Source organism: Xenopus tropicalis, chromosome 7 (assembly GCF_000004195.4).
Source record: "Xenopus tropicalis strain Nigerian chromosome 7, UCB_Xtro_10.0, whole genome shotgun sequence".
In the NCBI taxonomy this organism is placed as follows: Eukaryota; Metazoa; Chordata; class Amphibia; order Anura; family Pipidae; genus Xenopus; species Xenopus tropicalis.
Genome location: NC_030683.2, coordinates 57,326,907 through 57,341,245, shown reverse-complemented (window position 1 = coordinate 57,341,245; position 14,339 = coordinate 57,326,907). Strand labels below are relative to the sequence as shown.

The window sequence follows — 14,339 nt, the reverse complement described above, 5'->3', positions numbered from 1 at the left end:
ACACGGGGGCAGTTGTACGGCCGACGTGCCATGCATGCATTCTCGGTTCGGCCCGGCGCATCGCAGGGGAGCCGGCCGACGTGCGAGCATTCATTCTCGGTTCGGCTCGACTCGCCTAGTCGCACGGGGGTGTGTGTGCCTGCTCAGTACTGAACGCTCTGACATGTAAGTGCCTACTTGCCTCGAGTATAAGCCGAGGATTCCTTTTTTAGCACATTTTGAGTGCTGGAAAACTCGGCTTATACTCGAGTATATACGGTACATGCTGAAGAGTACTTAAATAAGAAAGGTATTAAAAATGTTTTGTACTGCCCTCTTGTGACAACCTGTAGATAATGAACCACTCTTTTTTGGTTGTTATTTTGAATTTTATTGTAATGTTTTTGTAACTTGACAGCAATTGTCCTACTAAATGACTGTAATATCACAGTTGCGTAATAAAGACTTATTTACAAATGCAATAAAACCACAACAATTGTGCAAATCCATGAAATAACAAAATAAGTCATACAGCAGTGTAATTAATGGTCAAAATACTTGATCCAATTGCCACGCTGCAAAAATGAACTTTTTTAGGTAAATGACAAAAGGGTAAAATGAATAAGTAAAAAAAAAATTGTTTGCGTATACATACAGTGGTGTGATCAAACACATCAAACACATTTAACTATTAGTCAAAGATAACACAAGTAAACACAAAATGCAGTTTTTAAATGAGGGTTTTTATTATTTAGGGAGAAAAAAAATCCAAACCTACATGGCCCTGTGTGAAAAAGTAATTGCCCCCTGAACCTAATAACTGGTTGGGCCACCCTTAGCAGCAATAACTGCAATCAAGCGTTTGCGATAACTTGCAACAAGTCTTTTACAGCGCTCTGGAGGAATTTTGGCCCACTCATCTTTGCAGAATTGTTGTAATTCAGCTTTATTTGAGGGTTTTCTAGCATGAACCGCCTTTTTAAGGTCATGCCACAACAATAAACATGCCACAACAATAAACCTGCAGGATTCAGGTCAGGACTTTGACTAGGCCACTCCAAAGTCTTCATTTTGTTTTTCTTCAGCCATTCAGAGGTGGATTTGCTGGTGTGTTTTGGGTCGTTGTCCTGCTACAGCACCCAAGATCCCTTCAGCTTGAGTTGACAACAGATGGCCGGACATTCTCCTTCAGGATTTTTTGGTAGACAGTAGAATTCATGGTTCCATCTATCACAGCAAGCCTTCCAGGTCCTGAAGCAGCAAAACAACCCCAGACCATCACACTACCACCACCATATTTTACTGTTGGTATGATGTTCTTTTTCTGAAATGCTGTGTTACTTTTACGCCAGATGTAACGGGACACGCACCTTCCAAAAAGTTCAACTTTTGTCTCGTCGGTCCACAAGGTATTTTCTCAAAAGTCTTGGCAATCATTGAGATGTTTTTTAGCAAAATTGAGACGAGCCATAATGTTCTTCTTGCTTAAAAGTGGTTTGCGCCTTGGAAATCTGCCATGCAGGCCGTTTTTGCCCAGTCTCTTTCTTATGGTGGAGTCGTGAACACTGACCTTAATTGAGGCAAGTGAGGCCTGCAGTTCTTTAGATGTTGTCCTGGGGTCTTTTGTGGCCTCTCAGATGAGTTGTCTCTGCGCTCTTGGGGTAATTTTGGTCGGCCAGCCACTCCTGGGAAGGTTCACCACTGTTGCCATTTGTGGATAATGGCTCTCACTGTGGTTCGCTGGAGTCCCAAAGCTTTAGAAATGGCTTTATAACCTTTACCAGACTGATAGATCTCAATTACTTTTGTTCTCATTTGTTCCTGAATTTCTTTGGATCTTGGCATGATGTCTAGCTTTTGAGGTGCTTTTGGTCTACTTCTCTGTGTCAGGTAGCTCCTATTTAAGTGATTTCTTGATTGAAACAGGTGTGGCAGTAATCAGGCCTGGGGGTGACTACAGAAATTGAACTCAGGTGTGATAAACCACAGTTAAGTTATTTTTTAACAAGGGGGGCAATCACTTTTTCACACAGGGTAGATTTGGAGTTTTTTTTCTCCCTTAATAACGTAAACCTTCATTTAAAAACTGCATTTTGTGTTCAATTATGTTATCTTTGACTAATAGTTAACGGTTTTTCATGAGCAGAAACATTTAAGTGTGACAAACATGCAAAAGAATAAGAAATCAGGAAGGGGGCAAATAGTTTTTCACACCACTGTATGTAAAAGTTGTGACTGTGTGTATGTGTGTGTATATAAGTTTGCAAAAGTGTGGAAAAGTAAAAAAAAAAAAATTAGTAACAGTGCATAGCGATATAATTTCTTTCACATGGCTCACTAACAGTTATGTATTATAATAAAGTACCTAATTTAAATTCATTTGCCCTAGTGCATGGTAAAAAATAAATTGAAAGGAGAAGGAAAGGTAAAATCACTGGGGGGGTCCCAAAAAGTTAGGCACCCCCCAGTCACTGTAATCACGTAACTTGATAAATGGAGGTAAATCCCATAACATGTTGTGGTCTGCAAAATAAAGGTGTCTGCAGGTTTAAGAACCACATGGTGTCAGCAATTTCATCTTTTTGGATTTCAATAAGACCACTATACATCAGAAAGACTGATAGGAATACACTTTACATAGAAAGTCCTGTCCACCATGTTTACTGGAGAGCATACTATACTCACAGATGATTTGTATGGTCTAAAGGTGGCCATACACGTGGCGATCTGACGATGTTTCGTACGACCATCGGTCGCACGAAACATCGTAAGATCCGCCACACACCATTCAGGGCTGAATCGGCAGGTAAGGAGGTAGAAACAATAGGATTTCTACCTCCTTCTGCCGATTCAGCTCTGAAGGGAGAATTTTGGTCAGGCGCCTTCTATGGCGCCCCATCAAACTTTCAAACTGGTCCGATCGGCGAGTCGTCCGATATCAGCAGCTTCCTGCGATATCGGTCGACTCGCCGACATGCCATACACGCACCGATTATCGTACGAAACTAGGTTTCGTACGATAATATCGGTGCGTGTATGGCCACCTTAAAACAGGGATCCCCAACCTTTTATACCCATGAGCCACATTCAAATGGAAAAAGTGTCGGGGAGCAACACAAGCATGGAAAAAGTTCTTGGGGCTGCAAATATGACCTATAATTGGCTATTTGGTAGCCCCTATGTGGACTGGCAGCCCTATAGAAGGTTCTGTTTGGCTTTACACTGGTTTTTATGCAATCAGCATTTGCCTCCAAACCAGAAATTTAAAAATGAGCACCTGCTTTAAGGCCACTGAGAGCAACATCCAAGGGGTTGGGGAGCAACATGTTGCTCACGAGCCACTGGTTGGGGATCACTGGTCTAAAATAACACTAATAGGCAACTTGCTATACAATTGGACGACTTGATCATGCTTTTTTTTATTTCTTATAGAGGAGCTATCCCTACAAGTTCTTTTACACGCAAAAGAGAGAGCATTGAAATTTAAGAATCGCTACTGAATAGGCCAGTTCACGGAGTGCATAACAAACAAGTGGAGAGACTTTTTTGATTGTCTACGCCCCGATGCCCCCATACTGATCAACACTACTTTGGATCATAGGTTATTACTTGTAAATGATAATACTATACCTCCAATTTTCAGGGAACATTCAGTAAATTCCCCACTATATTTCTTTCATGTGGGTCCACACTATATGTTCAGTACCTACTACTTGATTGTAAATGAAGTCTCTTTCCCACATATGCCCACTAAAATTACATATGGGCATATCTCCCCTTTTTTCATCCATATATAGTAAATTAATTCAACAGGAGGACTAAAGAAGGAACCAATGAATACAATTATCTGACTAGTCCTAGTATCCAGCTCTAAGCATCCAGCTCCAGCTCCTAACATGAAACTTACAATCAGGACATCTGAACAGAGGTGGCAAATAATCAGCAGTTCTGGTCTGAGTGACTCCCTTCACATACCAAGCTGCCAGCTCCTTTAAGCAGTTGACAATCAATGCAATCATTGCACAAATAGTGGCTCAGTTAGTGCTTACAGTGGGTTATGCACAAATGCGTAACTATAGGGGTTTTTGTTGATAACAAGTTGTCTAATTCCAGGCAGTGTCATTCTGTGGCTACTACAGCAAATAAAGTGCTGTCTTGTATAAAAAAGGGCATTGACTCAAGGGATGAGAACATAATTTTGCCCCTTTATAGGTCCCTGGTAAGGCCTCACCTTGAGTATGCAGTGCAGTTTTGGGCTCCAGTCCTTAAGAAGGATATTAATGAGCTGGAGAGAGTGCAGAGACGTGCAACTAAACTGGCTAAGGGGATGGAAGATTTAAACTATGAGGTGAGACTGTCGAGGTTGAGGTTGTTTTCTCTGGAAAAGAGGCGCTTGCGAGGGGACATGATTACTCTGTACAAGTACATTAGAGGGGATTATAGGCAGTTGGGGGATGTACTTTTTTCCCATAAAAACAATCAACGCACCAGAGGTCACCCCTTTAGATTAGAGGAACGGAGCTTCCATTTGAAGCAGCGTAGGTGGTTTTTCACGGTGAGGGCAGTGAGGTTGTGGAATGCCCTTCCTAGTGATGTGGTAATGGCAGATTCTGTTAATGCCTTTAAGAGGGGCCTGGATGAGTTCTTGATCAATCAGAATATCCAAGGCTATTGTGATACTAATATCTACAGTTAGTACTAGTGGTTGTATTTATAGTTTATGTATGCGAGTGTATAGATTGGTGGGTGTGGGTTGTGGGTGCTGGGTTTGCTTGGTTGGGTTGAACTTGATGGACACTGGTCTTTTTTCAACCCTATGTAACTATGTAACTATGTAACTATATTGCAGTGTACAGGTAACTGCTTGCTATATTGTGACAAGGGGTCTGAGGTTCTTTCCATTTTGTTACATTTCTGTTCTATTTGCACTGGCTTCTGCTACTCATTTCCTCTTTTGGCAATCTATGGGTTTTGGTAAATGCCAGAGGGGCTGATGTAAGATGCCATAGACATCTTAACTATTTATTGGGCTGGTGGTGGTCTGGTTTGGGCCTCTGTGTACTTGAAATGCCAGTGCCTCATTTGGATGCCAGTCAAGACCTGTTTCACAAGGGTTTGTTCGTTCAGTTGATATTGTTACAGTTTATTTTATTACAAGCCACTAATATGTGAACAGATGATAGTAAGGTTTTTACCCTTGTTTTTATTTATTAATTTTTCCATTTTAATTAATGTACAGATCACACAGTGTGTTTGAGTTGCTTTTCCAGCCACTGCATATTTTTATTGACAAAATTGTGTCAAAAAGCTGTATAATAAACGTCCTTTAAAAATTAAATATGAAACCAAAATTCTTTTTTAAATTAAATACTTCATACTGGTTATAAGTGAATTTAAATATCTGAGCTTTCAATCATATATTGCCTGCCCCAGGCATAGAGGCGGTCTGGCAATATATGATTGACAGCTCAGATTTGTAGTTACAATTACTTAACTTTCTAGAATTCAGCACTTTCTAGATATCACCTCAACGGCAAAGACATAAGATTATTATATCATATTATTAAATAATTTGGAATGATTTTTAGTGTGACTGGTCCCCTTTAAGAAAGGTTTGTGAAGTAACTGAAACTAACTAACTCCACCAAATAAAACATTTTATTTGAATTCTACCTAAGTCCTGTGAGTGCGGTTTCCTTTCTTTTTTTACCTGAATGAGCTAATTTAGGGTGAAGACACACAGAGCTATTAGTAGCGGTTACTTTTTCACCAGAAAATACCCTGCCATAGACAATACTGAGAATTGCCTTTGCTAAAACACATGTGAAGACAATTATCAGTAAATGGTCAGCATTGTCTAAGTATCCACAACAAGTAACTGCTACTAGTAGCTCCATGTGTCTATTTCCCTTTATTCTTGTAAAGATGTATTTCCCTTTAATCTCATAAATCACAGCGAGATAAGTGCTTCAGAATCATTTTGTGCAAACAGATGTTTAAAAGACTATGAAGATTTTCATTCATCCAGGTCATGGTATATCTAGTATAAATAAATCTAAAGCAACTGGACTCGGATGAGTAGTGAAACGTCTTCAATGATTACTTAACAAGTCCAGTTGCTTTAGATTTATTTATACTAGATAGATGTTTAAAAGGTTTAAACTACATGTAAACATATCTGCAGATTTGCATAAATACATAGAGAGGAAAAATAACAAAGAAAAACTTTATTTTTGCAGCTCAGTCAGCCATGACCTTCGTACCCCTCCTTATGCTCAAGATTCCCTGAAGTGCCTCAAGCAGAAGTAAGTAATGTTACAAGCATGTATCAGATCTGATGCTTTTCTTTTGTTTCCTTATTTGACACTAGGTCCAGTGAAAGGTTTTGTTCTATATATCTCTATGCCCAGATGACAATATGCAATCTAATTTTAAGGTACTTGTATCTGATTGTAAAACTATTCTGATATCATCCTAAATTTACAAAAATAGCACTTTCCTTTATATAACACTTTGAGAGCTAAAGATTTTATGGTATATTACCACACTGAAATCATAACCACCCAGTTTAAATGTGATGTTGTAATGGCAGATCTGTTAATGTTTTTAAAGTGATACTGACACGAAAAAACTACTTTTCAAAATTTGAATATACATAAAAAGTTACCTATAGGTTGTGTTGACGGTTTTTCGCTGACAGGTTTGGTTTTGTAAGTAATTGTTACTTGAAGTTCATAAACCTGACTGTTTTGCCAACCTGACTGTCCCTTCCCAACCTGTCAGTTATAGCTTCCAATGCTAACAGACAAATATGGCCGCCCCCTCATAGGGGAACACAGGGGATCAGACAGGTAATGTAAACACATCAGGCAAATATTTTTATGGAAAAATTATAAAGTTCTTGCAAAGACAATGTTATGATAGATGTAAAAAAGATTTACTTTCTGTTGACAGTATCTCTTTAAGAAGGGCTTGGATGAGTTCTTGAACAAGCATAGTATCCAAGGCTTATTGTATTACTAAAATGTACAGTTAGTATTGATGTTGGTATATATGGTTTATGTATGTGAGTGTATAGATAGGTCAGTATAGGTTTGTGTGTGCTGGGTTTACTTGGAAGGACTTGATGGACTCTGGTCTTTTTCAACCCTATGTATGTAACGATGTAAATACAACCCTAGTTGTCTGGTAGCATGAGTTTTGTGTGAGTCGGAGCCGAAAGCAATTTAGGTTACCTGGCAAAAATTTTTCGACTCCTGAAAACAATTCAAAATTGCAATGACAAAAAAAAATATATATTAAAATTTCATATTTCACAGATAATAGTCATATTCAAGTACTTCTCTGCTGTAAGAATAAAGCCCAGAGCGTAGTTGTTTGACTAGTGTGAAGTCCAGATGAACAATTATAAACTTATTGTTTTAATTTTATGTCTTTTGTTTAAAATTTTAGGTGTAAGAGCTGTTTGCAAAATAAAAAGCTACAATGACATAGGCTTATTTATAGATTTAAACCTAAACTTAAACAGGGTAGTGTGTCAACTTCCTAGCGAGTAGTTCTTTAGTTTGCTCCAAGAAGCATCATCTTTATAGAGCTTTAAAACTGCTGGGCTTTGGCAGTGATGAGATACCTTGCATGTTGTGTTCCTTTCAATCAACATACATTAGTATTATTAAAACATAGAGGAGCCATAGTTGAAGGTACCATAAACTGAGAAGGCAAATTGACCATCTCAGAATGGTTTTATGAATCTAAAAAACTCTAACTAATATGCCTGCTGTTAAGCCTGATTAATAAGGTGCATTTTCACAAAACTGTCATGTTAGAATACATCAAATGCAACCACTTTAAAGGACCAGTCATCTCATATTTACTTAGGGGTGCACATTAGCACCACCAGTAATTTAACTGTTTACTTACCCTATATCCCTGCATTGCCATCTTGGCCAATATCACAGCAATCCTCGACAAAGATGGAGCTGCAGTGATCAAACAATAGGACCCTGGGAAGGTGCAAACAGGAGCAAAGTGTAAAGTCATGAGTAAGGGGAAATATTGTCAGAACTGGCCTCAGGTAAATGACTTGCAGGCTGCAGCCTGAGTGCTGTATAACACTTGTGATGTATGTATTTGGCTTGGAGGCAGAAGTCATGTTGTATGTACGAAGGTGATTTAATAATGAAGGAACAAGAAGGCAATACAGCAGATTCTGTGTAAAGTGTAAGACATACACAAGTCTTTTTACCAGGCCAGTGGTCGAAGGGAAGGCAGCAAATGATAAATCCACGATACAGGCAGAAGACTAGTGGCTACTATTTATATGCAGCTACTATTTATATGATACCATTTATATGCTACTGTTTATATGCTACTATTTATATGCACTATTTATATGCTACCATTTATATGCACTATTTATATGCTACCATTTATATGCACTATTTATATGCTACCATTTATATGCTACTATTTATATGCACTATTTATATGCTACCATTTATATGCTACTATTTATATGCTACCATTTATATGCGGCGACTATTTATATGCTACTATTTATATGCGGCGACTATTTATATGCACTATTTATATGCTACCATTTATATGCGGCGACTATTTATATGCACTATTTATAGGCTACTATTTATATGCTACCATTTATATGCAGCAACTATTTAAATGCACTATTTATATGCTACCATTTATATGCGGCGACTATTTATATGCACTATTTATATGCTACTATTTATATGCTACCATTTATATGCAGCGACTATTTATATGCACTATTTATATGCTACCATTTATATGCGGCGGCTATTTATATGCACTACTTATATGCTACCATTTATATGCACTATTTATATGCTACCATTTATATGCTACCATTTATATGCACTATTTATATGCTACCATTTATATGCAACGACTATTTATACGATTATATGATTAGCGCATGTACCGTCCAATACCGCACGAAAATAACGCATGCAGTATCGCGTGTAAATTAACGCAAGAATGCTTATAGTGAATCGTGCGTTAAGTCGCGAAAATTTAGACGCGATAACATTTTTAACGCACACTATAAATAGCGCACATTTTAACGCACTTTAGTGAATCAACCCTATGATTTTCTAATCTTGATAAAAGATCTCATACAGATAAAAGGCTTATACAATACAAATTCCTTCACGAAATTTATATAACACCCAAGGCAAAAGGCAAGATGACCTATGCCCATGATGCAAATCCTTAGGAGCCGATTTTATTCACATGGCCTGGTCTTGAACCCCCCTCCCACCCCAATGAACTGGGCACACCACATATTTGTTGATCCGGATGTCTGCTTATTAGGGATAATAATGTACTGCCCACAAACTTAGCTAGAATTCAGCTACGCACTCTAATGTTTTATGCCAAGGTGGTAATCATGCAATGGATGGGTGATACCCTCCCCTCCGTAGCCTTCTTTTACCAGTTAGTAGATGGAGCCCCGGACTTCTTATGAAACTTAACTATGAAACAAGGGGGGCAAATCACAAGTTCAACAGGATCTGGGGGCCACCGTGACCTAGATTCCTTCAAGCTGTAATCATATTCTCTGCTTCACACTCTAGGGAGATGTGTACCATGTTCTTTGTGGATTTGCTGCACTTTTTTATGTCAATTATTTTGTCTAGTCAATGCTTTTAACAGTTTTCAAATTGATTTTAAATTATGCAGACTTCTCTGTCACTGTAAAAAAATGAAAGCTCCCACCACGAAAATGAGCATTCTGAAAAATCTAAAGAAAGATGTTTTTGGTGAACTCCAGAGGATGGAAGCAAGTGAAGAAACCATAACTTGTTTGGAGGTAACTCAAAAATGCTCAGTAAAAATTCTTGAAGGGTAAAATACCCCACATTTGACTTAAGCTTGTTCAGTTGAGCTTATGTAACAAAGGTGCGCAAACATTAACTGAACTGACAAAAAAAAATTATTTATTTGTTTCAAAGACATTTATTATTACACAGACTGAGAGGAGTCATAGTCTGCATCTGACCAACAATTTACACATCCTCTTAGGCTAACATTCAACATTTTCTTTAGTTTTGAAGTGATGGATCCTGGGACTTGCAGTCCCTTTACAGTAATTATGTGCACTACCCACTATGGAAATGTTGCCAATAGCACAACATTTGAATACATTAAATGCCTTGCCATACTCATAGCACTTTCATAAAAGAACAATTGTTTTATACATATATTTTTGGCAGTGATTTTTTGGGGGGAAATAAAAAAAAGGGAAATAAAAATGTGGGCATCTTTCAAAGAATTCTTATAAATGCAAGTTGTTGGGCTACATGATTTGCAAGTTACATTGCATTTTAAGTACATTTGTTGCACCCTTTGTTGCTTTTCAGAATTATAAAACTACTTATGGAAGGGGAAGGCAGATGATGATGGGAGGAGTGGGTTGGAGAGCTGAAAATGACAGAGACAGGAATAGCTAGCCATACTTGCACCACGGTGTGTGATAATTTTGAGAATGCATGCATGCATGAGAATGCATCTATTTAAATGGGATGTCTACAAAATGACTTTTCTAGCATACATTAAACTTTGTCAGTGGTTTTCATCAAGTAAACCAGCACACACAAACCTATACTGACCTATCTCTACACTCACATACATAAACCATATATACCAACATCAATACTACACTGTAGATCTTATAATCAAAATAGGCTTGGATATTATGCTTGGTTAAGACATCATCCAAGCATTTTCAGAATCTGCCATTACAACATCAGTAGGAAGGGCATTCCACAACCTCACTGCCCTCACTGCACCTACACCTTCAAATGGAATCTCCGTTCCTCTAATCTAAAGGGGTGGCCTCTGGTGCACTGATCGTTTTAATGGGAGAAAAGAACATCTCTAATGCACTTGTACAAAGTAATCAAGTCCCCTTGCAAGTGACTTTTTTTCAGAGAAAACAACCCAACCTTTACAGTCTAACCTCATAATTTAAATCTTCCATCCTTTTTTAGTTGCACGCCTCTGCACTCTATCTAGCTCATTAATATCCTTCTTAAGGACTGGAGCCCAAAACTGCACTGCATACTCAAGGTGAGGCCTTACCAGAGACCAATAAAGAGGCAAAATTACTGTATATACTCAAGTATAAGCCGATCCGAATATAAGCCGAGGTACCTAATTTTACCTAAGAAAACTGGAAAAACTTATTGACTCGAGTATAAGCCTAGGGTGGTAGTGAGTTTTTTTTTTTTTACTTCTATTCCGTACTGTACTGTATGTGTGTAACTTTTAATTATGGTAATTAATAATAATTAACAGTATTCACCTGTATTAGCAATGCTGATTACATGATATGGATATACCTGATCAGCATTGCTAATAATGGGAAATAGTGTAATTAGGTACTAATTATAGGTAATTATTGATTGATTGAAGTTAAACACACATGATACGTGTTCAGTCAATTATAATTAACTATAATTAGGATATATAGGCATCAAATATAATGGGAATATTATATTAAATATACTGCATATAGATATATATCCTTATGGCAAGTACCGTGGAAGATGAGGCCATAACTGAAGCCCACTGTTGCCCAAATCCATATCACAGCACCTATGTATTTGGGTGGGTGGATTAATGGGTGGAAAGATGCATGAATGGAGGTGTCCCATGAGCAATCTATTTAAAGAAAAAAGATAGTCTTACATACTGGCACTCGCATCTTAAAGTTCCCTCAGTCCCCCTCTCTTTCTATGCCAGCTTCCCAGAACCGCTGAGCAGAACCTGCTGACTGTGCTCTCTTCTGCTGTGCGCTCTTCTGCACACCGCAGTGGCATCGGGGCAGAAGTGACATCACGCGCCCCGACGACACTGCGGTGCGCAGAAGAGAGCACAGTCAGCAGGATAATGCTCAGCGGTTCTGGTAAAGCAGGGACGCGAGTGCCAGTTTGCAAGACTGTGACTTGCAGGAGATTTTGACTGTCCGTGCAGCGCATGCAGGGGATCTGGAGGGTCTGTGACTCGAGTATAAGCCGAGGGTGATTTTTTCAGCACATTCTGTGTGCTGATAAACTCGGCTTATACTCGAGTATATACGGTATGTTTTTATCCCTTGGGTCAATGCCTATTTTTCTACAAGACAGCACTTTATTTGCTTTAGTAGCCACAGAATGATACTGCCTGGAATTAGACAATGAATGTTTATATTGGTGGATCTGTTTGGCATAAAGCCTGTTTGGTCCTTAGTTCCTTGACTACTAGTTTCAATCTGTTAGAGAGGATTTTTGCCTGTGTGAGTAATGTATTCTTTCTCTGCTTCCATTAGTTTATTTTGTCTCTCCTCTAATTCCTCTTTTGCCTTTTTTTCTGACCCCTGTAATTACCGAGGGGAGAGTGCCCCGAAGAGTGGCTTTCCCAGCCTCCCATACTATATCAGTAGGGGCAGTTCCAGGGTTTAACTCCCAAAATTCTTTTAGGGCCCTGTCGTTGGCTTCTTTAACATTTTTATGCATTAGTCACAGGGGGCTAAGTTGCCATATGATTTTACTGGGTCCTGTAGGAGATCCAGTTGTACCATAATTGGTCAGTGATTAGAAATTGCCCTAGTATTCCACCGAGGTCACTCTGGGGAGAAGGTCAGAGGAGGCAAAGGCTATGTCAATATGGGATAGGGTGTTGTATGTGGCTGAGAAGCAGGAGTATACCTTTTGGTCTGGATATTTCCAGCGCCAGATGTCGGTGAGATTCATTGCTTGTACCCATATCAGAAATTTGGGTGTAGGTTGGGGACCTGGAGTCAATTTGTCTAAGGCAGGATCTAGAATAGCATTGTATTCTGGTGGGAAGGTCATCAATTTACTCATCATGTTATCTAACAAGTGCTGATTAAATGGCAGAGGTATGTATACACTGGCCAAAGTAAAGTGTTGGTTAAATAGAACACATAAAATCAGTATAAATCGCCCATAGTGATAGGTTATTAGGTCTAGTACCTCCATTGGGATGCCCTTGCGAATTAAAACGGAAACGCCACTGGCATGGGAGGAGAAGGTGGAATGGTAAGCATGAGCCACCCATGGCTTTTTAAGTGCCATCAGCCTTTCGCCCACCAGGTGGGTTTCCTGTAGTAGTAAGAGATCAGGTGCATATTTTTTGGCATAGTCAAACATCAGTGCCTGTTTGACTTTGGAATTTAGACCCCTAATATTCCAAGAAACTAAATGGCAAATGGCTTATACTTGATGTACCAGTGTCATGTGATATTACGCCAATGAACCAGAACATATAATAAATATCAACAAAATCATAAGGATACACAACCCCAAAAAGACTCAACCCCTCTTGGCAGGTATTGATCCCTTTAACCAAACTTATGTGAGACATGCTCCTGGGGAGCGAATAGCTCACGTTTAGTATAAAGCAAAGATGTGGCACACGGTTCTGCTTTGCCAATGTTCTCGAGTCCAGGGCAGTTTCTTGCATGACTTTGCACCACTGGTTCTAGGGCATTCTGGTATCTGTGGCATAAAAGTAGTGTTCAGACACTTGCCAAGAAAGGGGGGGGGGACACCCAAAATCAAATGTTAGGCACCCCCAGTGATTGTATTCATTTACCTGATTAGTGCTCCTATTAGCAGAAAATCACACTAGCTTGGGGTACATGCAGGCAAGCAATCCTCTTCCTTTCTTCTTCTTTCCCTGCCGGCACATGCACAGTGAAAAAGTCAGTGCAGGTTTTCTGTTAACAGGAGCACCAGCCAAGAGTATAACGTAAGTGGATACAATAACTGGGGGGTGCCTAACATTTTGGCACCCCCAAGGGATTCAACCTTTTCTTTTTTTCCAATAAACGGTTATACATGGGTCAATCAGGTACGCTCTCAGACAAATCAACCATCGGCCGAACAATCGGAGAACGTACACACACTTGGTATGTTGCCTTTTTATTGTTCCAATACTTGTGGAAAGAGCAAGAACTGAAGAAGAGTTATATCTTCACTTCCTTATCTGCAGATGCACTGTGCAATCCACTGTACACATGCATTAATTATGCAATGAAAACTTGAATTTGACCTCTAATGAAGCATTAGACAAAATACTGGGTGATTAAGATTTTACTAGAAACACATGATATTTATCCTGTTTAGGAAGTAGTGTGTTTGCAAACGTGTGTAACCATCCTTTTTCCCAACAGGATAACATAGAGAACGCCTTGGATGCTAGTGATAGAATAAAGGAGCAGATTGTTGACTTTGAACAAAAAATGGACTCACGGAAGAAGGTAACAAATTGTATATACATTTATATATATATACATATATATAAAAGTGCAA

The 14,339-nt window shown here is 38.9% G+C and overlaps 1 protein-coding gene across 4 annotated transcripts in view; it reads left to right on the top strand.

Annotated features, from left to right (window-relative positions):
• The window catches only part of LOC101731425, a 64,067-nt gene that overhangs the window by 48,763 nt on the left and 965 nt on the right, over positions 1 to 14,339 (top strand). For all 4 annotated transcript variants that reach the window (XM_031905348.1, XM_031905346.1, XM_031905344.1 and 1 more), the window contains exons 6-8: positions 6,219 to 6,284; positions 9,703 to 9,832; positions 14,201 to 14,287. In XM_031905348.1, the coding sequence (XP_031761208.1) occupies positions 6,219 to 6,284; positions 9,703 to 9,832; positions 14,201 to 14,287 (283 nt within the window). The remainder of the gene's footprint in view (positions 1 to 6,218; positions 6,285 to 9,702; positions 9,833 to 14,200; positions 14,288 to 14,339) is intronic.